Source organism: Lepisosteus oculatus, chromosome 9 (assembly GCF_040954835.1).
Source record: "Lepisosteus oculatus isolate fLepOcu1 chromosome 9, fLepOcu1.hap2, whole genome shotgun sequence".
NCBI lineage: Eukaryota > Metazoa > Chordata > Actinopteri > Semionotiformes > Lepisosteidae > Lepisosteus > Lepisosteus oculatus.
In genome coordinates, this window is record NC_090704.1 from 28,656,587 (window position 1) to 28,681,786 (window position 25,200).

The 25,200-nt window shown below is 36.4% G+C and overlaps 1 protein-coding gene across 7 annotated transcripts in view; it reads left to right on the forward strand.

The window, feature by feature from the left end:
* Positions 1–3,577: 3,577 nt before the first annotated feature.
* LOC102692022 (voltage-dependent R-type calcium channel subunit alpha-1E) overlaps positions 3,578–25,200 on the forward strand; it is a 177,999-nt gene continuing 156,376 nt past the window's right edge. For all 7 annotated transcript variants that reach the window (XM_069194329.1, XM_069194332.1, XM_069194328.1 and 4 more), the window contains exons 1-2: positions 3,578–3,678; positions 7,523–7,662. In XM_069194329.1, the coding sequence (XP_069050430.1) occupies positions 3,586–3,678; positions 7,523–7,662 (233 nt within the window). In that variant the 5' untranslated portion in view covers positions 3,578–3,585. The remainder of the gene's footprint in view (positions 3,679–7,522; positions 7,663–25,200) is intronic.

Consider the following 25,200-nt stretch of genomic DNA (forward strand, 5'->3'; position numbering starts at 1 on the left):
TAAGTTATTTTTCTACACAAGTGTTTTGGATTTTAGAATTAGATGGCAGCCACCATCATGCGTAAGAGCAGAAAAACAGTCAACCATTTCAGATTGAGTGTTCCGTTGTGTTTATCCTATTAGTAGGTGTTTAGTTATGTATCTGAGAGCTGGGCTGGAGCACAAGCCAGCAGGTGTGTGAGCCCCCAGGACCAGGACTAGGAACCTGTGTTTTAAGGCATTGTGAAACTTGCTTCCTGTCAAAAGATGAATAGGACTGACAGGTTGGCAGACTGGAGCAGAAGGTCTGCTGGAAAGCCATGTGAATGGCTAAAAAAAGTAAAAAAGAAAATGGAGACTGACTGGTGCTAAAATTATCAAAGAATTGTATTTGTTTTAGTTGAACAATATCTTAGAGTACAAAGGAACAAGTAATAGGTTTATTCCATGCTGAAAAAAAGAAGAAAGAGAACACAACGTTTCGGCCGTGGAGCCTTCTTCAGGTGTCCACGGCTCCACGGCCGAAACGTTGTGTTCTCTTTCTTCTTTTTTTCAGCATGGAATAAACCTATTACTTGTTCCTTTGCAGCCTACGCATGCTGACGCAGCTACCCACCTGAATATCTTAGAGTATACAGTATCTTGTGTTGCAGTGCATGTTAGTTAAGGATAAATAAAGGGATTTTGTCTTCTTGTTTGCCTTAATTGTCCTCCACTCATTAGTTCTGTGTGTCCCTTTCATCAGCCTCCATATTTGTATCATTGTTTATGGAAAAGTTTTTTTTCTTCTCAAAGTTGTGAAGGTTTAGAAGCAACATTGGAAGTTTTCTGCAGGTTTTCCCTGATATAATTGCTACAAACAGAAAGTATGAACACCCATGATCTCATTTATTCCTCCTGTTGTATAAGGATTTTGAATGAAATACTGTACAAAATAACTGTTTAAAACTAATGAATAATCGGAATTATCAGAATATTAATTTAGTACTTTACTTACTATATTTAGTACTTGATTACTTAATAATATACAGAAAAATGGGACAAGCCTTATCTTTATATATTCATATACTGTAGAATGAAAAATATTCCTAAAAAGACTTATTTTTCAAGTAATAAATGATATTTTGTTTATCTTGCCTGAGGTACTGTAGATGTCAGTTTATTTTTGCATTTTTAGTGAGAAGAGGCAAATAACATCAACATGGCGTCTGCTTTCAGATTTCACTAGGTATTTCAGGAATGTGTGTGCACAAACTGTCAAACTGTTTCCCTTTGTTGTAAAAATAGACAGCTTTATGACTTTGAAGACAGGAGGCCCAACTCTGATCAGCACGCAGTTCAGTTAGACGGTATTCACACTGAGGATTGACAATAAACCTAACTGGCTGAGGTAACTGACTGTGCTGAAACACTGCCATGGTAAATAAACAACTCAGAATTAAATCTCTCCTAGCTAGTAATCGGTCTGTTTTGTTCGATACATAAAGCCGTGCCTCCTTTTTATTTTATTTTTTTGGCTGTTCAGATAACATTAATCCAGGTTTGAAAATACAAGCATTATTAAATGAATGTATCATCTCTTTTTCCCCAAAGGACAGTGTGGGTGTCTCTGTGGCCCTTCTGCTGTTCCTGCTGGTTGGCAGCAATGTTTGCTCTGATGTATCCCCGTTGGCAAAGGAGACGTTTATTCGTTTATTATTTATTTTACGTATCTGAAGAAATGGCATGCCCACGCACCCTGGCAAAGAGTGCATAGCTAATTCCCTGGCTGTCTTGAGGCTAGAGTCGAACCTGCAACCTTCGGGAACTCTGGGAAGATCCTGAAACCCAGAGAGAAGCCTTTGTTTGTGTTACATGCTATTTCCTCCCACTCTCCTTGGTCCCATCATGCATTGAAGAAACGCAGAGGAGGCAGCCCATCTCCTGCAGTCTCACATTGTGGCAAAGACCTTTTCATGTCCCATTCTTGCTCTGGGGCTGTAGAAGGATCTGTTGCTTTGTACTGCTAGATCTGGAGGTGGTAAGAGCACTGTAAGGCAGCCAAGGCATGGATAAGCAGGATTTGTACGCTGGAAAAAAGCAAGAAACTTGTTCTTGTATCCTATAAATAGGAAGCTTTTTTATAAGGGGTATTAACATAAGTATATAAGTATTAAAGAGTGGGATGCTACACTTTGGAAACTGTACATTTTTGATGTTGCCGCCTTTATGTTAGAGCTTAACTAAATCTTCAGCTTTTTCTGCACCCCACATCGAATTAAAGCCCCTCTCCCTTCTTCTCTCACATTTATACGACCCAATGAGAGGTGTACAGAATGCTGCTGTTGCTTTTGATCCTATGCTTCACACGGATTCCATTATTATGATGTGCCCAGATGAATTGGCATGGTTCCTATTTGGATGTCATTCTTACATTTTACAGGCAGAATAATTGAATCAGTGAAGGTATGAATTTTAATCTTAAAATGTTTTTTTTTATTAGTCTACAGAAACTGAATCCATTTCAACCGCTGTGGCCAACCTTTTTGCATCAGCTTTGCATTATACTGTAGGTACAACTGATAATGGAGAAGTACAGTACAGCTCATTCAGTAGTAAATTCTGAGCCCACATCCCTTGGTGATTAGTATATAGTCTAACCATTTAGCTCACAAATGGTACTCTAGAACAGAAATTACTTCTGTAAATTCTTATTAAATTAGACCTTATTTACTCTTTTCATCTTGGCAGGATATTAATACAGTAGATGTGGTAGGTTAGACTGGAGCTACCGAAGTAATAAACCCTTGGCACTGCAAACAATTATAAAATGACATATTGCATTGCAAATATTTGACGTTGCTCTTTAAATCTTGGGTAAAGTTGATGTAATTAAGCACTTGTGCTCTTCTGCATTTCATTCCTCACATTCCTACTTGTCAGACTTTCATTAAAGCAGGTGAATAAAATTGCCGACTTTTTAGTTACATTTCTTGAAACTTCGGGCTCTACATTTATTCACACATTGTGTATAAACTGATGAAGCTACAGTATATGCCTGAACAGCTGTATTAAAATAAAAAAACTACTGTTGCTAGAATAGAAATCATCTGAACTTTGCTTTGACGTACTTTCCAGATTTTCTGGATACATTACAGTGACAGGCTTGTTGTGGTTGCTGCTAAAATCCTGAAGTTATTCTCTTCTGTTTCATTTAGATTTCATGGTCTATTATCATGTTGTAAAGCACCTGGACATTTATTAAACTAAAGTCATCTAGGAATAATACTTCTTAATGAGAAATGTTATATGTGGTGTAATATATATATATATTAATGATCATTAATTCTCATTTAATTTATGCTATTCATCAATTTATAGTGCAAACATAGAATGCTATTTCATCTTTAATATCTGTATATTTGACAGAGGGGAAAAGAATGTCACATTTCTTTTCTGGTCACTAGTCACCTTAAAATTCTGTGTCTTTTTTTAAACAAAAAAATGTACACAGTTGCAAGACGTTTTATTCAAATGTTTAATTGTTGGTTATATTAAACATTCTGTTGTTTTTATTTACTTTCAAGAAGTTTGTTTCCTTAACCTGTCTGCACTCCTTTTGAATACATGATCCTGGCTACCATCATAGCAAACTGCATTGTTCTGGCTCTGGAGCAGCACCTTCCCGGAGATGACAAGACACCCATGTCAAAGAGACTGGTGAGTAATTCTGTACTACAATAATCATATTTACAATATGTGCAAGCAGAATTCAAAGGTCTTTCAATATTCTTTGTTGAATGGCACAAATGTTTCCTATGCAGTTAAATTCAAATTCTAATTGGCAGTGTGAATTTTCAATGTGAACATTTTATTAAAAATCTAAATAACAGTCTCCCCCCACTCAAAACCCCTATATCCACCCCTATTAACCTCAGTGGTACCTCCCTCCAATTTTCTGATAAATGGGAACTGCAGTATGGTCCAACAGCTCCAATGGAGGCCCCAAACAATGTCTGTGGCAACACTCCGGAAATCTACCATCTCCTTAAAGCAGAGTGGTTAATAAACATTTTTACACTCGCTCTTCAAATTAGATTTAACAAATGCGTAGGGTTTCATTTTAATGAGTTGGCCTATTGTAAATGTAGTCAGAAACCATTTACATTGTGTACACATACACATACAAAACAGTATGTATAGGACCATTTAGAATGCACTTGTATTAAGATAAAGAAGGGACGCTAAGCATGAATGCATTAAATTTTAACTCAAGGATCTATTCTGTCTTCTCACCGAATACTGTTCCAAGCCATGAGTACACTGTCCCTTCCAGGTGGACATCATAATTTTGCCTTGCTCAACCCATCAAACTTGAGTTTCACATTGTAAGAGCTTGCACAGGTTGAGTCAGGGTTGTGCCTATAAATCAGATTAACTATACCTGATGGACTGTATCACTCTGTAAACATCCAGGACAACATTTAATAACTTCAGTCCTGGAAGGCAGTAATCCAGCTGTATTTATAGGCATCTTTACATCTCTAGAATTGAACAAACCTGGTCAATTAGTACAAGTTAGACAATAAATATATCCATTAGTTAACTGAGAGCTCAGGTAGAATAAAAACCTGCTTCTAGGACAGGCCCTCAATTAGGAAGTGAGGTTGCAGTGGATTACACCTTTGTGTTGAAGGTGTAGTGAATATATATATTCCTCAAGGGATATGTACTCTGAGCTCTCTTTCTCATTTATTTTGATGTTTTTACCATAACTGTTGTGCTCTCAGCACAGCTGTGAAGAGCACTTGAAAGAAAAGAACAGCTCCATGAGAAAATGGAGGCTATTAGATTGCTGCTTCAGCTGACCTTGCTTGTTACTTGCTGTGTTGTTTTATGTGGGAGTGTGTGTGGGTGGGGCACATATTACTATTAATGTGGGGACAAGATGTGAGAAATTGTTTCCATAAAGAGAGAAATTCCTGACAAACAGATGATGTGGGGACACCTCCACAATATAAAGGACTCTTCATTAACCAAATGCTGTCTTCTTTTAAAGCTAGAACTGCCAGATACAGTATATACTGTAGTTTTGGGATTCCATTACAGTGGATTATAAAACAGTAAATGAAAACAGAATGAGTGTTAATAAAATAAAAACAAATAGACATATATCAGAAGAAGAATGAAAAATGGACATTATTCCAATGAGATTAGAATACAAAACTACATAATCATTAAAATACTTTCTTATTTTATGTAAAGAGAAGAGGAAGAAGCAAGTGGCTACCCTAAGGAAATGTCCCATAATAATCCTTATCACTGGCCCTACCTGCTTTTTTATCAGCTACTGTCCTTTAGAACATAGTTTGGTTAATGCAGTTTTAAATGTTTTTGAAATACTAATATCCTCTTTCAATATCTGCTACCAATAGCTTTACTACTCCAAGATCCAGGAAAAGCAACATCTGACACTTTCAGAGAGTGGATGCCATTGAAGAACATCTATAATGGCATGCAATATAGCTTTTCAGGACAACACAACCATGATACAAACTGTGCTGTTAATATCACTTTGGGTGAATTTAGAAAGCATCAAATGCTGACTTCCTCAACACCTGTAGCCATACTGTATGATCAAATCCTATGTCACAGGCTCCACAAGAATTGGGCCTTGTCAATATATGGATGAGAGGCCTGTGAGGACATTCATGGGGTTCAGACATTGAAGCCACCAGAACTACATCTGTCAGCCTGTATTTTGTTTAACAATGTTTATATAATGTATAGAAACAAAAGTACTGTATCTAGAGGTCTTGAGGAAGTCCAATCTCATGGCTACAGTACGTCCGTTGCAGGAGCAGCAGAAAAGTATCCTTGGAACACGTAAGAGTTAATTCCATGCTCAAAGATAGAGAAAAGAAGCAAATTATTCTTCACCTGAACAGCTGAAATGTTATGTTTCTGGTGTTCAATGTGGAATTGAACGTTATTTCTTCCTTTGCCGCCAATGCACTCTGATGTAGCTCGCCACTTCAGTCTCTTCAAATAAGCATCCTTGACTTCTTTTGCTGTTTATTGTTGCATAGAAAGGTATGATTAAATAATCAGTAAGAAAAGGAAATCCTGTTTACAAATTGAATGAAAACGAATGTCTCATGGTCTGCGTTTTCTCCGGATTTCCATCATTAATGCTTGTTTCCAGTCACATTTTTTTTCTGGTACATATAAGTCACACGTATTCTGATTCCCATGGGTATTCACTAGGTCATCTTGCAATAGAAGAATGAAATTGGTTTCATTTAGTGTGTAATTGGTTTGACTGGGGGTTCTTATGAAAGTATAGTGTTTAAGGTCAATTTGCCATGATACTTACAGTAGACGTGTACAGATTTGCAGATTTGATTAGGAAGGCTGTACCATACTCTGATAATATTCTGAACTGCTACAGTGCATTTGCATGTGTCCCATATGCATTTTAATTGTAGGCCCTCCTGAATGATACAGCAGAATAAATACAAATGAAATGAGTCAAATGTCAATGTCTATATCAAATAGTTTCCAATTCTTCCAAGTAACGTTTTTCCACTATTTGTTCTGCAGGGTAAATAAAAGGCCTTATTTGATCTATAAATTTTACATCACCTTATCCACTGTAAACATGTATGGATAAAATGATAAATCATTTACATCATTCAGTTATTTAGATTTCAAAATTAGTTAACTGGTATTTGCTTTACATATTGTACAGTCCAGCTTGAAAGTGTCAGTCTTGTTTATCTAAGAAATTGTGTTAAATACACTAAAAGTGACGGATCTAGGAATCTAACAGTGTTGATACAAAAGATATGCATGGATTTGGCATATTATAATCGTACTTTAGTAGCATTTTGTGACTTTAAAAAGGTTTATACTGTATACATTGAATATGTCAACCTAAAAATACATAATGAGAAAAGAAAAAAAATGCTTTTTTTGTTAACAATACAAGGCAAATTTCTTATCAAATGAGGAGGGTTAATTTCTAGAATCATAATGAATGCAATTAGGAGCAGTACATACTGTAGCTTGCACTGTCTTTCAGAAAAAATATGTGCTTTATGAAATGCAGTAAGCTATATAGACATGCTGATATGCCCACATGGCAAGTACAAGTTGTGGTTAGCATTAGGTCCTTCTGAAATATTCAGTGTACACTATTATTTTCCATTGCATTGAGGAATAGTCCACATTGACATAAAATCCATCAACTCTATGCAGTGCATGTACAGAATTCTGATTATTTACAGCCTATTGTTTTTCCTACACACTGATAAAAGTTGTGTAAACATCTGTTCAGTTTCCAATGGCTCTGAACTCACCCTTTACCGTTCTTTCCTGATACAACTGGATTCTTTTTTCCAGGGCTGTTTGGCTTCCTTTCTTCTTCTGGTCATTGAAATGACAAGGATTAATGAGGTGCCACTGTGACTTTGATTTCCATTGACACTTTGATGCCTTCTGTAGATGTTTTTACCACCTGCTGGTGATTAATTGTACATAATTGTCTCATTCCATTCTCCAGGAAAAAACTGAGCCCTACTTTATTGGAATCTTTTGCTTTGAAGCTGGAATTAAAATCGTGGCCTTAGGGTTTGTGTTCCACAAAGGCTCCTATCTGCGGAATGGCTGGAATGTGATGGACTTCATCGTGGTTCTCAGTGGGTAAGTCAATCCAATTCCTCAAACTCAGAGTAGTGCTTGCCTGGGGTTTTCAGTGCTTTGATAGTGACCAGGGTTTGTTGTGTGTTGCTATCTCATCTTATCTACTTATAGAATATTCTTGAGATTCAGCCTGCCGTGGAATAATCGATATTTGGTTGTTTTGGAATGCAGCTGTGGTTTAAGATTCTACTTGAGACAGAACAGCATACACTCTGAGTTTTATTTCTCACCTGATTTAACTACATTGCTTTGCTAGTAGTGTCGCAGTTTTCCAATTTGAATGACTATGCCAACCACAGTGCTCTCTTTCTTTCAATAAGCAAAATAATAAGTAAACAGAACTTTTCCCTCATCTCCTGAGTAGATAATTGAAAGTCAGTGAGTTGGATAGAGGAGAAACTCTGGAGTCACTGTATGTGTTTCCTTTCATTTCTTTGTTTGGCTTCCAGAAATATTTGGCATTTGTCATTAAATTATTAATGAAATGAACAAACTGAATGTGAGGTATTGTGTCTATAAAAAGCATTTCTTGTTTTAAGGACTTATCGAGACTTATTTATCTTTTCCTTGTAAAAGCATTTTACTTTCTCAAGACCTTATTGGTCACAATTATTAGTGTCCTGCATTTTTTTGTTAGTAAGTGGTTGGTGGGTATATGCTTTACTAATTTTGCTAATGCACTTTACCAGATTCTGACATCAACATCACTAATAAATCAATTAAAACATAATATGTAATCTTCTTGAACATAAACTGAGTAGGTACCCAGCTTCTCCCACCAAAGTAAACTAAGAACAACTGATATTTATTTATACAGATGTTCTCATGGTAACAGTGTCTAGGACATAATCAGGTAGAGAGCTCCATAGTTGTTTTGTGAAAAATACATATTTGCATGAGATCTAAAGAATTACATTTTCACTGAGTCTGATCCTTGAGAGAGATCATGGGGAAAAAAATGAGTTGCCTATACAAGTAAAAAGAGAGATATTGTTTGCCACTTCAAGAAAAGTTATTGTAAGACAATTCTCTATCAATTGCAATTTTAATAAAGGCTACTCTCTGATTGGTAGATCATTAAGTACATGCACGTACAGTACAAAGCACAATTTTGGATTTTTTCATATGAAAACCACTAAAACTGTTACTCTTCACTGTTGTACCTCCAAGTGATCTACCAGTAGAGAGAGTCAGCAGCATGGTTTATTTTTACCTATACACAGCCGAAAAACAAACAGGGAGTGGGCTTGTACTGTCTCTGTGGCCAAATAGCAATCTGTTTAGAAGAAAGGCACTCATCTTTTTCACCACTTTCCATTGACAGCCTCTGTATTGAAGATTATCTAAATAATTTGGTTAGGCTTGGCTGTGTTTATTATTAACAGAATGATCAAACAACCAATATCATCCTGTGAATAAGTATGTGAACCCATAGATTTAGTGACTAGTTTCACCTCCTTGAGTATCAATGACTTCAGCTAGATGTTTGCAGCCACTGTTTATCTGTCTCTCATGTTTGCTTTTAAGATTTTGGCCAATTCTTCCTTACAGAACTGCTTCAAGTTGGTTACATTTGAGTTTTTGCTTGCATTAAAAGCTCACTTTCAGATTGAGCCATAACATTTCAATAAGGTTTATTTCCACATTCCATAATGTTAAATTTCTTCTTCATCTGTTGTAGATCTACTTTTATGTTGAGAATTATTGTCTTGCTCCATGACATACTTTTGGTTTAGCATCAGCTGATGAATGGATGGTTCGACATTCTTCAACAGAACTTCCTGACAACTTTGAATTCATGCAATGTCCAATGATGTTAAGCCATTCAGGTCATGAAACAGCAAAGCAGCCCCATGTCATGATACCCCACCACAATGCTTGATGGTTGGAAAAAGGTTCTTCTATTGAAAAACAGTGCTTGGTTTCCTCTTCACAGAATATTTCTCATCGTGTTGAAAAACTTCAACTTTGAGCCATTCTGCTTAGAAGAGCATGTGGATTATCCAAGTGCTCTTTCATGAACACCATGGGCGATGATGATCTTTTTAGAGAGCAGTCATTTCTTCCTGGCTATCCTCCCATTAAAACCATTCCTGTTCAGTCTTTTCTTGATGGGTGAAGCTTGAACATGATATTAGCAGCAGATAGATGAAGCCCTAAAAGTTTTAGAAATGCTTGGTTTTGTAATCCTCTGCAAACTGATGAGCTTGCTTTGTTTCTGAGATCTTTTGATTGTCGCATGATGTGTTTCCAATAACTTGTATGGTGCACATCAAAGTCACGGATATAATGACCATTATATAGGACAGAGAGATCAAAATTAGTCCTTCTTTGTTACTCATTTAATGAATGAGCTGATTTTAATTATACCTTTCATTGTATTAAAGGTGAAGGCATCCGCTCACGAGGCACCAGTAAATGTAGGGGTTTGTACATTTACTGGGACAATTATTAATTGTAGCAGTAAGTCACAAAATGATTCTTTGATGGCTGTTAGAATCAACCTTGCGGGATAACTCCAACAACGCACACACATGGATACTAATGCACGAGAGTACATTTATTAATGCATAAAAGGTGCATATAAACATAACAGATCTTATCGTGAGGGTTAGCAGAATACAAAAGGTATGTATTCAGTCATGAAGAGTTACAAACCAAGAAGGACGTACGTTCAGTATACCATTCATTTAGACCGTTTCGTAAATGATCTTGGATTACAACTTCTATACTAGATACTCAAAAGCAAGCACATCACTCTTAGGAATTAAATTGACATCAACTCAGGTTGAGGTAACAATTGAATTCTCGAGCTATAATGCAGAATGTTGAATACTCATCCAATCTGTGTGGATTCAGATCTCCTGCGACACAAAGCAGCAGCGGCAGGCTTGTTGCTGTGTCCAATCGGCGCTCTCTGGCTCGGTGCCAAGCAGTGGCCGGTGCGGCTGGAGAGTAGTGGGAGAGATTTCGGCTGCGACGCGCTGCTGATGCTCTCTGAAGACTGGTTAGTTAGTTCTGGCTTTACTAGCGAGTTTGTGCACAGGAGAAAAGTGACTGCGGTTCACACTCTTTAGACAGGAAGAAAACCGGTTCGTTCCTGATGTAGCGCTAGTTCTGAATACTCAGATTCAGCTGTCCACAGCTCCAACAGTAGTTCACTTGTTGATCAGGTGAGCTTTCGCGGTGGGTTCACGAGGCTTGCTGCTGGGCTAATCTCAGGTGGATCCTTTGGCTACGCGCCGGTGACCTCCGTTCTCGACTCTTAGAACAAAAGTTAAGTCCTGCACCCGGACACACTGGCCGTTACATGGTTGTCCGAGCTGAGTCTGAGGATGTCCAGGAGGCGCCTTGAGGAAGCCCTGTGCTGCCTGTTTTACCTGGAGGAACTATGGTCGTTCATTGGTTGAAAGTTCCATGGGTATCTGAGACCCACTTGGGGTTAACCTGCCCTACTAGTTCCTGATTGGCTGATGATGAGTAACAATGCACTCTGACCTTAGGGTTGTAAACATCTTTGGATGACTCTCTCTTGCAATCTGCCAGACAGTAAGGTGTCAGAGATTACCATTTATTAGGGTTGCTGGAGAACCTCAGCTTTGGGAGTTGTTCCTTATCAGGACACTCTATCAGCTAGAAAAACACCTTAATTGTGAACCAAATGGAATGGCCTCCCTGTATCAAGCACCACTGAGATGAGAGACAGAGAGACTGACAAGGGAGAAGCAAACTTAATTCCTGTATTTTAATAAGCCTTGGCGCTACAAAGGGATCGCTTATTATTTCACATACACTGATTGACAACTATTCTTTTATTTCTACATCATACACCATGCATCTGAAAAATTGAACTGGAGAATATAAATCCTTTTGATTATTTACTGTAGGTTTGTCTTACCAATATCCTATTCCTTTTGTGTGATGTTGTATTTGTTGAATTACTTGCTGTGCCCACTCATAACTCAGTGATTTTAAGTATAAAAGCAGCACATTGCATGAAAGAAACAGGCAATCATTTTGGATCAAATTTGCACTAAAACATAAACTAGGGACAAAATATAATATGATATACAGTACAACATATCAGTATCATCAGTCACAGAAATTACATAAAATTATACTGTATAATTGTTAGAGAGCTACAGTTTTTCTCACCAGCATATTCAAATAGCTTACCATTTTGAAATCCTACTAAACTAAGAAAAAATTGGGTTTTAATCCTCAGAGGTGCAGAAGAAATGCATAGGGAATGTATGAATGAAATGACACAGATACCTTATGTGGAAAAGAGTTTGAAAAAATGATGATACATACAGTGTACACTGAAGTTAGTTTGTTGCTGTTACCACATACAGTACAGTTGTAATCACCCAACTGGACATAGAATCATATGCTCCTATTAACAGTTCAAATCACTATTCAAATTATTTCTGTGTATCCAATAGGCAGTTGCATTTTCTTTTTTTTAATTTGCATGAGAAAAAGCATAACATGAAAATGAATTCACATAGACTAAATTCCTGCTGTGGAAATAGCTTTTTCAAAACTTTATCACAATTTGTATTAAGATAACCACATATAACTCTATGTTTACATTTCGTTAAACTTCTCATATTAAATGAAACACATGCATTAAACATTTTTTGATGGCATTGATCTTGAAAGATTTTGTGACCAATAAAAAAATAAAGAAAACCTACATTTACCTTTTTAATTCTAAAACTACACCTAAGGAAAGCTGGAAATTAGAATAGGAAATGAGCCTCATGAGATGAAGAAGCAGGCCTGTGTTGGTCTAGTGCGACTGTGTTCTCATGTGCTGTGCTCTGATAATGGAAATACAGTAGGTGATGAACAGGTGCCATTTGGTCTGTGTCACTCTGCTCTATTTGCTAACACTGTACAAGGGTGTGAGCAGAGCCGCTTTGTGTCCTCAACTTGCTCTCTATTGCTGTATGTGCGTGGGTGTGCATGTGTTCGCACTCACACACGGTGAAATGAAATATTAATTTCAGTAGTACAAAAGTACAAAGGGCTTGGGTTCTTACAGAATTTTACATCATTCAGAGAATCAATTATTTATGATCTGCTCCTCACCAGTAACAGCTTTCAGCAGAGACGCAAGGGTGTGAGATTCTGGAGAGCTGATTGGCAGCTGAGCCTGTAAGACTGAAATTCTTTCTCTTTTATCCTTTTTGTAAAAAATGCCAGACTTAGCGTTACCCGCAAGACTGAAGTGGAAATCATTCACAATCCAAATTGTGGAAATCAATCTGTTTTCTGGAACAGTATCAATGCACTGTTCCATGTGGGTTTTTTTAAGTCTGAGTCAAAACCTAATGAATATGGGGATTTCATCTGGTGGTTCCCTTTTTGCTAATTGCTAAAAAAAAAAAGATTAATTTTATAAGATATAAAAAAGTATAAAATAACAGCAATTACAGATATTGAAATCAATAAACTCCATAACAAACTTTATTTTAAATGGTACCTTTTAGATAACATTTCAAGAGCTACAGTGTGAGCAAAACAAAATATAACAGAAGAGTAATTGAACCAGATAAAAAAAAACATACAGCGGATCAAAAAGTAAAATCAGCCTTTCACAGTCTTGGTGCACGGAAAGAAGAAGGGACGTTGATTTAGTTTTTGGTATTGATACAAAGTCATTTGAAGAGATCCAAGGTTACACTTAGGAGTTGTGATATTCTAGCCTTCACAAGGCAGGGCTAGGTTGTTTTTGTGTATTCTCAGGAATTTCCTGGACTTTCTCTTGTCAGTCCTGTTATTGTCCTGTAATTGGTTGTCTTTACACATTGCAAAAGTTGGATAATCTTCTTCCAATACTGTGGCATACCATCTTCTCTGCATACAGGATTCGCACTCTCAGTTTTCCTGACATGCTTTTCTGAGCTCTGTCTTCCAAATACAGGACATTCCTTTTCTCTGACTTGTTCTCCTAGTCTGAGTCTTCTGTATGACCCCAATTTTAGCTTCCTTTTGCTCTTTTATGTGCAGGATTTGATCCTGACCACCTGCTAGTCATTATTGGCATTTCCATGTGTAAATGCTCGCTTCCTTTATTGTCTTGTGTAAATGCTAATACTGTTTACCAATGATAAATCTTCATCCTTATTCCTCAGATGTTTTCTGTGTTTTCCAGTTTGTTTTGTCACAAAGTGCAGAACAAAGTAGGTCACAAATTGTAGTTCAAAACACTGTAAAGTAAAAAGAAATGGATTTTGGTATTGATCCGCATTGATGCAGAGCCTTTAAAGGCAGGAGTACATTTAACTCTGAACTTCACTGGGAACCAGTGCAGGGATGTCAAGACTAGTGATGTGGTCATTAAATTAAGGAGTTGTTTGACTTGGGCATCTGAGTTCTGGACAAGGTTGGTGGAAACTCTAGAGAGCAAAACATTAATCAAGGCAAGAAAAAATGAAAGCACATACAGTGCAAGCTTCATTGCATTCACTGAGTAAGACAAGTGAATTACTGTACAGTATATCAATATTACAGTACACAGGAGGAAGAAAGACATTTTAACCAATATAGCTGTCAAAATGGTATAAAGAGTGTTTCGAGGTGACATCACTAAAGTCTAGTACAGAAACAACATCACTTTTTAAATTAATAAATAGAAAATAATACAATAGAATAAACCTGAAGATTGTGAATTATTCATTTTAAATACAATATCCTCCCCGGACCAACTCCCTCCTATATTACCTTCATAGATTAAGATAAAATACCTTTATTCCATATTCCATTCTTCTAATTCACTTACTGTACCATTTTCTCAGCACTTGATGACTCAACGGAGAGATTTTGATTGGAAAATCTTCATTGGTTTTAAGCAGGTGTTCAACCATGGGGCATAAAGGAAATAAGATGTTCAACTATATTTAACTCTGTCATGATGAGCACAAGTGTTGGTCAGTAGATTCTGAAGATGTAGAAATCAGTTGAGAATTGAGGGGTAAGTGTGGGGGTGGGTTACCTGAAAAAGCACAAGCTGCTGTGCAGTTTGATAATGAGTTGTTGGAGAGAATGGGCAGCTAAGCCTCAGGCTATTGTTTTTACTGAGAGGAGTGGATGTCTTCCCTAGTTCCTTAGGGAAACTAACACAGCAATAGGACCATTCCCTCTCTAACGGTGCTGGATTTTGGACCTCCAGAAACAAACATAAAAGTAATTAAGAGTCCCTGTGATTCTTTCACAGTTTAACACAGATGACTTCATAAGATAGCCCATATGAAAGTCTCTAGTTCACCCCTGTTCCCTTTTCCTAATGGGTTTAATTGAAAATGTTCAGTTTAGTTCCTATTTAGTAGATTTTGAAAAAACACATTGCTAAACTGGAGCTTTTGTATTCCCTAAATATATGGATGAACGAGAATTAATTTCATCAATTAACATTGCTTCTCACCTGTGACTGTACAGTACATGCCCATTCGCAAGTACTGTAATTGCTTCTTTGCATTACTTAAAGTAATGTTTCTTCTGCTATATGTTTAACTTTATTCTCATTTCTCTGCCTCTAAAACTGCATTGCATTTTGAAAAAAAAAAACCAACAATGATAGTTTAATATAAAACCGAGGTGTAAATTAATGCTTTTGTTAATATATTGGAAGATACTTCATAGCTTTGATTAGCTTCATATGTTGCCTTGGATCAGAAAACAAGGCTATACTGTATTTCTTTTTACATTTGCTCATTAGAAGGTATGCTTATTTTGCCACACAGGAGTGTCAAAATATTTCAAAAATAGCTTTTTGTTTTTTCAAGTGGTCATTCTCAATGTCAGCATTGTCCTTTCTTTAAATAGAGACATGAAGTATATATAATGTCTAAATATATACTGTATATGCTTAATATTAAGAAGGAAAACATAAAGAGGTATAACAAAGCCACAAAAAAAGTCAATTTTATACTTGGGCAAGAATATATTTCCCAGATAATATTTGTTGTACTGTATGTAGTGATATACTGTACCTTTGTTTTTTAAATAAAGGAAAATTACCTTTTCTTATGCTAAATATATTCAACTCGGGTGGTAGGTCTGTGTTTCTAAATTATCTCAGTTGTAATGGAGGGATTGTAACAGCTTAAATTCCAATGGGAAATTCTGGTTCTATTGTTATTTTTAATGTCTTCTGAAAAAACATAAGCTGCTTGTGGAGAATTGTGACAGGGAAGCAATTTTGTGTTGTAGAACACATTGAAGCCCATTTGCAAAGCTTGCCCAATGTCCAAACACTGATCCCTACATCATTTCCTTATATTAAGTCAGTAGAAAATGATGTTCAATTTAGGAGGAAATGTCCATTTAACTTGAAATATACCGTACACTGTACTGTATGAGACATTCCATTAGGAAAGAAAGCAATGGTCCTATAAAAGTCCAAATATTCTACAAAGCAATCCTAAAGTGATCATTAAATTCTAAGGTTCCATGGAAATAATAAGGAAAATAATCACTTTGTCTCTGTCTCTTATTTAATACATACAATGGTGTATAAATTGTATTTTTTAAACTATCCACTCAAGGCATCTCATTAAAAAAATGAATTGGATTTTTCTTCTTCTTAGAAATTAGAAATAGACCAAAATAAAGAGGTAAAATAATGTTAATGAATTCTTGCTGGTTTCTCAGAAAAAGAGTTCATATGGGGACACATACTGTACCTACATACTTTGTAAAAAGCAAATATTACAGACTTCAAGAAACCTTAGAAACCTTATCATAATTTAACAGTGAGAGGACCCAAGGTCTGAGCTGTGTTCTATATTGTCTGCACAGCCACCCACATGCAAAACAACTGAGCATTTCTTGCATTGAGTGTCAGCTATCTTCCTGCCTTTAGTGCTGAACACATCAACCTCCGATCCATCATCATTTAACATTTTGTGATATTGAATATGATCCCTGGCTGCCCACTGATAGAAAAGCCGTAATCATAAAAGCAAAAGAGCAGAAGCTTGAACTATTGCTATTTGGCTTCTCTGAACATGGCATGACATGCCCTTCAAAAGTCACAAACTGTACTGTATCTTGTGGTAAACCTATTCAACCAGAGCACAGAGGACCTGTCAACTCATGCAGTCCAGTCTGATATATGTTAAAGAAACCAGTCCACGTCTAGGCTTCTCCATTTTCAGAATTCAAACCCCATCTTCTAAGTTCTTAGCTTAATCATGTGGTAGTTTAGTAGCTAAGTTTTTTTCATTTTAAATTGATTAATTTACCAATATATAATAAATAATAATAAGCCAATAAACCAAAATTAATATTTGGAGCCATTTAATATAATTGTACTGTATGTACAGTATAATTAAAGCAGGGTCCTTACAGGCACAATCAGGCCTTGGAACCCAAAGAACACCAAGAACAACATTCCACTTGTCTTCCCTTTCCTCCCAAACATTCTTTCTCAAACTAAATTTCTCTATTTTATGGGATAACTTTTTTTTCCCATACCTAACAAACATTATGTTGATGTTGTAATCTATACAATCATCCAAGTCCATAGGTCCCTATCCACTGCAACCAGAAGTGATACAGAAGTCGCTGTACAGTATCACCTGTATTTCTTATTTTTAGCTTTTAGCGTGAATGAATCTCTGCCTTTTTATATAAACAATACACAGAATGAAGTAAAGTGTTGTTTTGATTATACCTACATCAACATCTGACTAAGCACTCACACAAAAACATTTTTGTGTTGCAGAGATGTTGATGTTATGGTTGAGACACAGTCAATGAAAGCTGTTTTCTAAAATAAAACTTAGGTTGAATTGGTACTATGCCTAAAGAAACAATAAATCTTTTTATTTGCTTTTTCAGTCATATGTTTTTACATGTAAAGTAATGGAAATGTATATTTTTTATACAAAATGTCTCCTAATAAGGACTTATTAAGGAAAAAATACCTTTAAATTGAGGAATGGGTACACAACTGGTAAACTGCAGGATTGAAATGAAATGAAATGTTTAGGGTCTGGAATTAGTGATCACTTGTCAATTCTGCCTGAGGGACTGAAGAAACTAGCACTCTTTGCCTGTAATGATAACTGAAAAGCAGTTCACCTGAAAACCATAACTGTTTTATGGGAAACAGAATATGCAAGCATAAAATTTCAAGAAAAATGAACATGTATAATGAATTACATTCTTAATGTTTGCTTAATATTTTCAGATATTTGATAGACATCAGCAAAATGTTTTCTACAACTGGTTCTCTTGCTCTGTGTTCTCAGCTTCCAATTGTACAAAGATCTTATATCTGAAGCATCACTTTTCTACAACCACTTTCTTGCAAAGACTCCTGACAAAGGAGGTTTGTGACATTATCAAACGGGGGCACTGTGATTAGACAGAGATAGAGAACCACTCGAAGCACTGATTTTGTGGGACTGATGCAGTGACATCACTAAGACCACTTGCCTTATGTGTGGGCTATAGAGACTCAGAAAATTTGTAAATTATGTCCCACAAATCTTTCTGCCACATGGGCTGAACAAATAGGCTTGGGAGACTGCAATTGATCCATGGAACTGTCTGATACCCCTTCATTATTTATTATTATCAGCAGCTCTTATAACTAATAAATAATATCCATGTGCCTCATGGTCTCAATCAGACTGTGAATATTTTCATCTGATTAGATGATCTGAGAAGAAAAGACTCATCACTGTTGCTCCATTTTACCACATTGCTTTCAGGATGCTGCATTTGGTGTTGATAACACTTGCACAAGGCTAGATCTCTGTGAATTTATTTACTATTTTGTACTAGTCTCAGGAATACTGGGAATGAAACAAGCATCAAAAAACCCTGAAACAAGAATAGCATGACTCCCTAGAGCCAAGGTGGCTGATGTCAACAGGAGAGCAGACAGGATCCTAGCAATGGGAGGTGAAGACCTGTTTGTTGTTTTAAATAAATAACATTAATCAAAACAGTTCTATACAAAACGAAGTCAAAGATTTGGGAAACCAGCTGAAGGGCTGCACAATACATTGTTGAGGACGTGGTGTACTGATGAAGCCTTTAGCTAAAATGATACAGATATTATGGACACTATGGATTACATTTGCCACTACTGTTGACCAGGGACAAAAATCCAAAGCATTCAAACTAGAATAGAAAGGAGAGTCTAAATAAAATCTGCAAATGAGATCCCTAGTGTATCTCCCTTGTGCAGTTTCATAAAGGGACTCCAATGGAAAACAAAACATCAAAGGACCAAGAACACCAGGAGTATTATAATAAAATACTAGAGAGGGACGATACTGAATTCACATATAGTTATTGTATGACATTTGTCATTTTATTTATGACTTCCATCTCCTCATTAAGTATGAGTAGGGGTTCCATGCTTATTTCTAATTCGGTTTTGTGGGATGGAAATGAATATACTACTATTACATATCTCATTTGTAAAATTTATTATGTTCTTTCAATGACCGTGGGTTCATGAATGAATAGAGTAGATCTTTGAAATACTTCCCCCTATTGGAACCAACTTCCTTTTCTCAGACATTTCTCCCCTTTCCTTAATTCGTACTAAGGACTGAAGTCTTGTCCTTTGGTATTTAAGCTGTAAATAGTCCTCATCACAGTGAACAGAAGGCAGATATTTTGTGTCAGAAAAATTTTGAATTTCCTTTACTTTAATCGCCTACTACCTGTTCTTCATGTCACAGGTTCTCCTTTGTTCCTTCACCTTGTTGGATTTCCTGGAATATGTTATTGGTGGTTTTTGACATTGAGGTTTTGTCAGGTGGTATTAATACTTTTCTCTTGTTATTAGTTGCAAAAAGCTTGAGAGCCTTTCTCTAATGCATTCTTGAAAACAGGCCTTTTGTTGGATCTTTCAGTATTTCAATGTTGAATTTCCATGACATTTCTTTTTTTTTACAGGTGATGTTTGGAAGCTAGTTTGATAGATCTCATTAGATGGATCTATCAAACTAGCTTCCAATCTATGGATCTATGGACTGTGATTGGTCCAGTCTCCTAGCATTACTCTGATAATGTGGACATGTTTGTTATTCCAGGCATGGACTGTGACAGAGTCACAGTCACATACAGGCGTTTGGATGGAGAGTATTTCCAGGAGTTTTGTGTTTTTGTGGTGGAGCAGAGTCAAGGTGACGATGAGTCCATGCTCTGAATACCTGACCACAGTAAGGAGAAGAATGCCACTGGAGTTGACAAATCCATGCCAATTTTTTTCCATTCTACAGACAGGGATCTATTCCTCCTTCAGGTTTCCACTAAGAATTTAGTCACACCTTCCACAGAAATTTCTATTAATATAATACAGAGTCACATGAAAATCATTGATTCTTGCAGATTGGCTGATGATTTCAATCTTGATGGCACTTCATACCCCATTTATCCAACTTTCCTCTTCTGATTTTCCTTTCCAGAAAAAATAATAGCCACCAATAACTTACCTTCATTTTGTGGATTTTCACTCAGGGCGGTAATGTCAATGTCATATCTTTGCAGTTCTTGGGCCACAAATGTACTATAGAATTCTGAACGATCCTTAAGGTCCTGATTTTCCAGGTCCTAAATTCTAAGAAAGGTGATCTCACTGGACACAGCTACATAGATGTGGTGAGGAAGTCTATATTTATGGCACATTTTCTAGAATCCTCTCCAAAAGACATGAGCAGAGCAAATCCTGAAAAGGGATGCTTAGTCGTAGTTCCAGCTGCTTATGGTGTCAGACTGTGACTAAAAGATTGCAGACATCATTTTCCTGCTTCCATCACTGTGTGAGACCATGAATGGCATGGAGATCAGTGGAATTGGAAGTCTCATTCTGCTGCTTTATCCTCCCGGACAACCAATGAGATATTTCATAGGGTTTGTCATCTTCATCCTACTGGGTCACTGAAGCCCTGTTTGCTATGAATGCAGTTTTTGGTTCCAGGACTGGAGAAGTCCTCCCTTCACCCAGTCCATCTTGACTCTAGATTACTTGCATATGTCCCATGAAAAAGGTGAAGGTCTTGACTTGGAAAGCTCTGTTTTATTAGGTTATAGTAAAGTAAGTAAAGGGACTCTTTTAGACAGGAAAAGGACTGGTGTATTACTTAAATATTTCATCAAGGTGATTACCAGGGGAGAAGCTGAGAGCATACACCAGGCTATAGAAAAAGAATTAAAGAGTAAATAATAACACTGGATATTATTAATAACCTTTAAACAAAACTCTTCCAGTCATGGGTCTAGTGGTGAAACTAATTGATTGTAAAATGCCGTTACATGTTATGTTATCATTAGAATTAAAATAGAGAATCATCTATAAGCAGAAGTATACTAGGGACATTCAATCTTGATAAATATTCATATTGATGACAGCATTAGAAATATAGATTTGACAAGTAAATCTTGTTTATGTTGCCATATCATTCTCATTTTCTAGACACTGTAGAAGTTTAAAAAAAGCAAATGGTAGAATACTTAACATTTTAGGATTTAAATCAAACAATGTTGTGTTTATTATGCACAGTGCATTAGTTGTGCCTGATTTAGAACACCATGTATAGTTTTAGTGATTACATTGCAAACAGACATTAATTGCTCTGGAGTCAGTTAAAACACAAATGACCAGATACATTCCTGATCTTAATAATACTCAACTTCAAAGAACTGGAGCGTAGTAGTCTTGACCAGAGTAGACTATCAGGTATTCAAAATACCCAGAATTATCAAGAATTAAAATCAACCACAGGCCTTATTCAGAATCAGCAGGAAACCAGTGGACACAACTGGAAGCTATGGGGAAGTGCATTCAGAACTAAAAAACAGGAGTTACATTTTTTGCAAAAATGTTTGTGGGAGTGTGGGAAGAGTTATCCAGCTATACTAATGAAGTCAATATCTTCTCTAATTTTTAAGGTACTGTACTTAAATATCTAAATGAGCTATTTACACCCAGCTAGTGGAGCTATATGGATCAAACTGATTCTTTTTGTTTTTAACTTTGTTTTTATTACAGAAAATCCACAACAAATATGGACAGCTAGTGCTAGTCCCTCTGCATATTTATACCATGAAGGACTCTCACCTGCAGGGACCTCATAATTTACTTAGAGCACCTTAGACCATTAGCTCCCTTCTTTATGTTGTACAGCTCATTTTCACCATAAAGAACAAATGAACTGCACTTATGATTTAAAGAGCAATGTATTATTTTTGTTTCAATAAGTTCGACACCACCACAAAAATCACTGTCACTTTCTGTTAAGCCTCAACTTCCTTATGTTAGATGCTTAAAACTGGTATTCACCACAACCAAAGGAATTGTGTAAAAAGAAAAAGGCCACCCCCACATTATATGGTATTTTACTCAGGGGAACACATTTGTCTCCCCTGGAGATCTCTGAATAATGAATTGGATACAAGAGACTGAAGAGCTGTTGCCTGGTATCTGAATGACTCACGTAAAAGCACCTTGACACAATAAAGTAACTCCCAAACTCGTGGGAGATCAATTCAATGTGTTTCTTTAGGAAGATCTGTTCCTTTTCCTGTTGTCAGAACATTGTCGCATCCCATCCAATGCCTCACACCGTAACTTGTTTTCTAACGTTTCACAACATTGGCTTTAATCCTGTCCTTCCAAAGATCTTCAAAAGGCAGTTGAAATTGCTCAGTTACAATGTGGGATTTTGTCACATCTGTCTGAAATTTCTCCTTCTGAGCATAAAGCTCAATTTTAAGAGATCAAGCACACGTTGACAAGCCTGTGAGTCTTTCCTCTGAGAAACAGTGGAACTCTGGTACCGCATAACAGCAGTGAGAATTCACTCTGGAGGCTGCACGTCCTTTGGAAATACTGTTTTGCATTCCCAGTATTGTCTTTATGAGTGCTAGATAAATATAGGAGGGTTGAGATTTACGCAGTGAGCCAGCAGGGCAAAGCTGGCAGATAAGCACTGTGCAGCCAGCAGGAGTGGGTGGATAAGTGGATTGGCAATCTCTTCTAAAACCTGTTATCTCTTGGCCCAGGACTATAGTGATTTAAATGTAAATTTAGTACTGGTAATCTCAGCCCAGTTACAAGTAGAAAGATACCCCCATCACATAACCGCTGTCATTAATAACATTAATTGGCACCTTTCTGCAATAGTCTTTTAGACAGTGCCACAAACTCTATTTATGAGCACACATGTGTAATTTCTTCACTGAAGCTCTCCTGCTACACATCCAAATACTTAGAGGTCATGATTCTCCGGCTGTCGCTAATAGAGTGAAGCACCAGGGAGTTTGCTGTGAAGATAATTGAGTAGAAAAGAATACAGGCAAGTCTGCAAATGAGAGGAGGACATTTGGACCATCACCCTTGTTTGGTTTTTAGTACCAGGATCCAAGTATCTTACCCAGCCATTTGTTTCAGGTTATCAAGGGATCTGCTTCAAAAATATGGCAGAGGAATATATCCAGACACCCACACGTCTTTTGTGTGTTCTCAACCCCGAAAGTCTCACAACACATTGTGTTGATTTTTTTTACACTTGACTTTGTTACTACATTAAAGTTAATAGCCTGGGTTGGCTCTTCGAGTACCTTTTCATGGTTTTATATACTTGCATCTATCATAGTCTTTTTTGTTTGCTACTATAGAAATGCAGTTCACTCAATCATTCTTAATCTTTCTCTGCATACCGTTCCATAAGTCAACTGATTATCTATTCCTGATCAGAATAACAGTGGATCTCTTTAACAGAAAACATTGGTGGGGTTAAAAATATCACTTAAAAAAAACATTATTTTTTTGGCTTTATAGACCCAAATTATAATCACAAATTATCATTTCAACTTTATTAAATCAAGGATACGTCTTTCAATAAAAAAATTGCAAACCCAAAATACCAGAGAGGTCATTGCTGGAAGTCAATAGCTTGGATGCCTTAAACCCTCTGAACCCTTGATAGTGTATGCTCAACTAATTTTGTGCTTCTGGTTGTGTAGTCCAATTCAAACTGTTGGCCAAATTGGTACTGGGAATATCTTGAATTTAAGGATAAAACTGAATCTTTACTCATTTGTCTGCTTAGACTATCAGTCTAAGATTGCTATCAGATTTATTTCCTTCAAACCTTGCTACTGTATAGTGTATTTGTTTGATCCAAACCAAGATGCTTATGTAAGTCATAGGCTCTTACAAGGAGGTAGTACTCGTTTGTCATTAACAGAATTTGATGCAGACACCTCATTCCATAAAATTATTTTCTCAGATATTATCAAGCACTAAAAATAACGAAATCCAGTTTGAGTACTGCTCAGCTAGATTACATTTTGCAAGTGTTAAAAACTGTGACATCTTGGTTAAATTATTAATCTCGTCTTAGTTTTCTCTTTTACTTTCTTGTATTCATTTTATTTTTTTCTACTAACTATAAAATGATTAATATAAAGATTCCTTTTTAAAGTTATAGCAGACAAGAATGTTAATTTTTATGTACTCGATTGTTATGGTAAAAAACATTTAATGGTAAAAAAAAGATTAAAACACTTTGAGGGGGCTACCAAATGCAGTGAAAAAAGTGTGTGTATATACAGTATATATGCACATCTGGGCAACGGGCTACAGGCCATGTACATGGAAGATCAGGCACATGAACATCAGAAAGAACAAACCAAACACAGACATGTTGCTGGATACAAAAAACTTGCAAACTTTAGTGGAAACAAGAAGATTCTTTAAGCAAATATATGCAACATACTGTGCATATAATTATTTATGTATTATAACATAAGGCTTGTTTAAAAGTTTTTTAAAATGATTTTGATCACGTTCAACTAGAATTGGATGAATGAAAATGGCCTTCATGTGTGATTGTCTCTTTAAAAAGTGTTTTCTTTTTTTGCAGCTAACTCTGCAAACAGTTAAGAACCACGCTGTGAATCGAGCAAAAGCTGTGCTAGTCAGGTGGCATGTTGTCATGCTACAGTATTCCCTTCCCTTTTTGCTCTGTTGGTTTGGCTTGAAGAATGACATGGCTCTCCTCTCAATCAGAATCCCTATCTTCAGGTCTGCATCTAGGTTTTTTATACTAGTCAGCTAAATGAATTAATTAACCGTTTGTATCTCATATCTGTATTAATTTACAAGGGAGGATATGCATTGATCAGGTGGTGATTTGTTTGCTCCTTTCAGTTCACACAGTCTTTATTTAATCATGGATATACTACATTATAATGCATATATTGTTGCTTCCCATGCTTTTGCAGAACAGCAGCAGAATAGCCTTTTTCAAAATGTTATAATTTATTATTTTGTAAAGGCTAATGTTTAAGGGTGAGTTCAAAAAGAAAAACCACAAACATACAGTTAGCTGTTCAGTGCTTGTCTATAAAAAAGTCAAACAAAATTGCAAGTTTCTGGTGTCTTGACAATGATCTAACCCACATTATTTTCCCAGTGGATTGGCTTACATAAAGCAAACATCACCACAGAATGCTAGATTTTGGAAAGACCCAAATTCATCTTTCATTACTTCATTC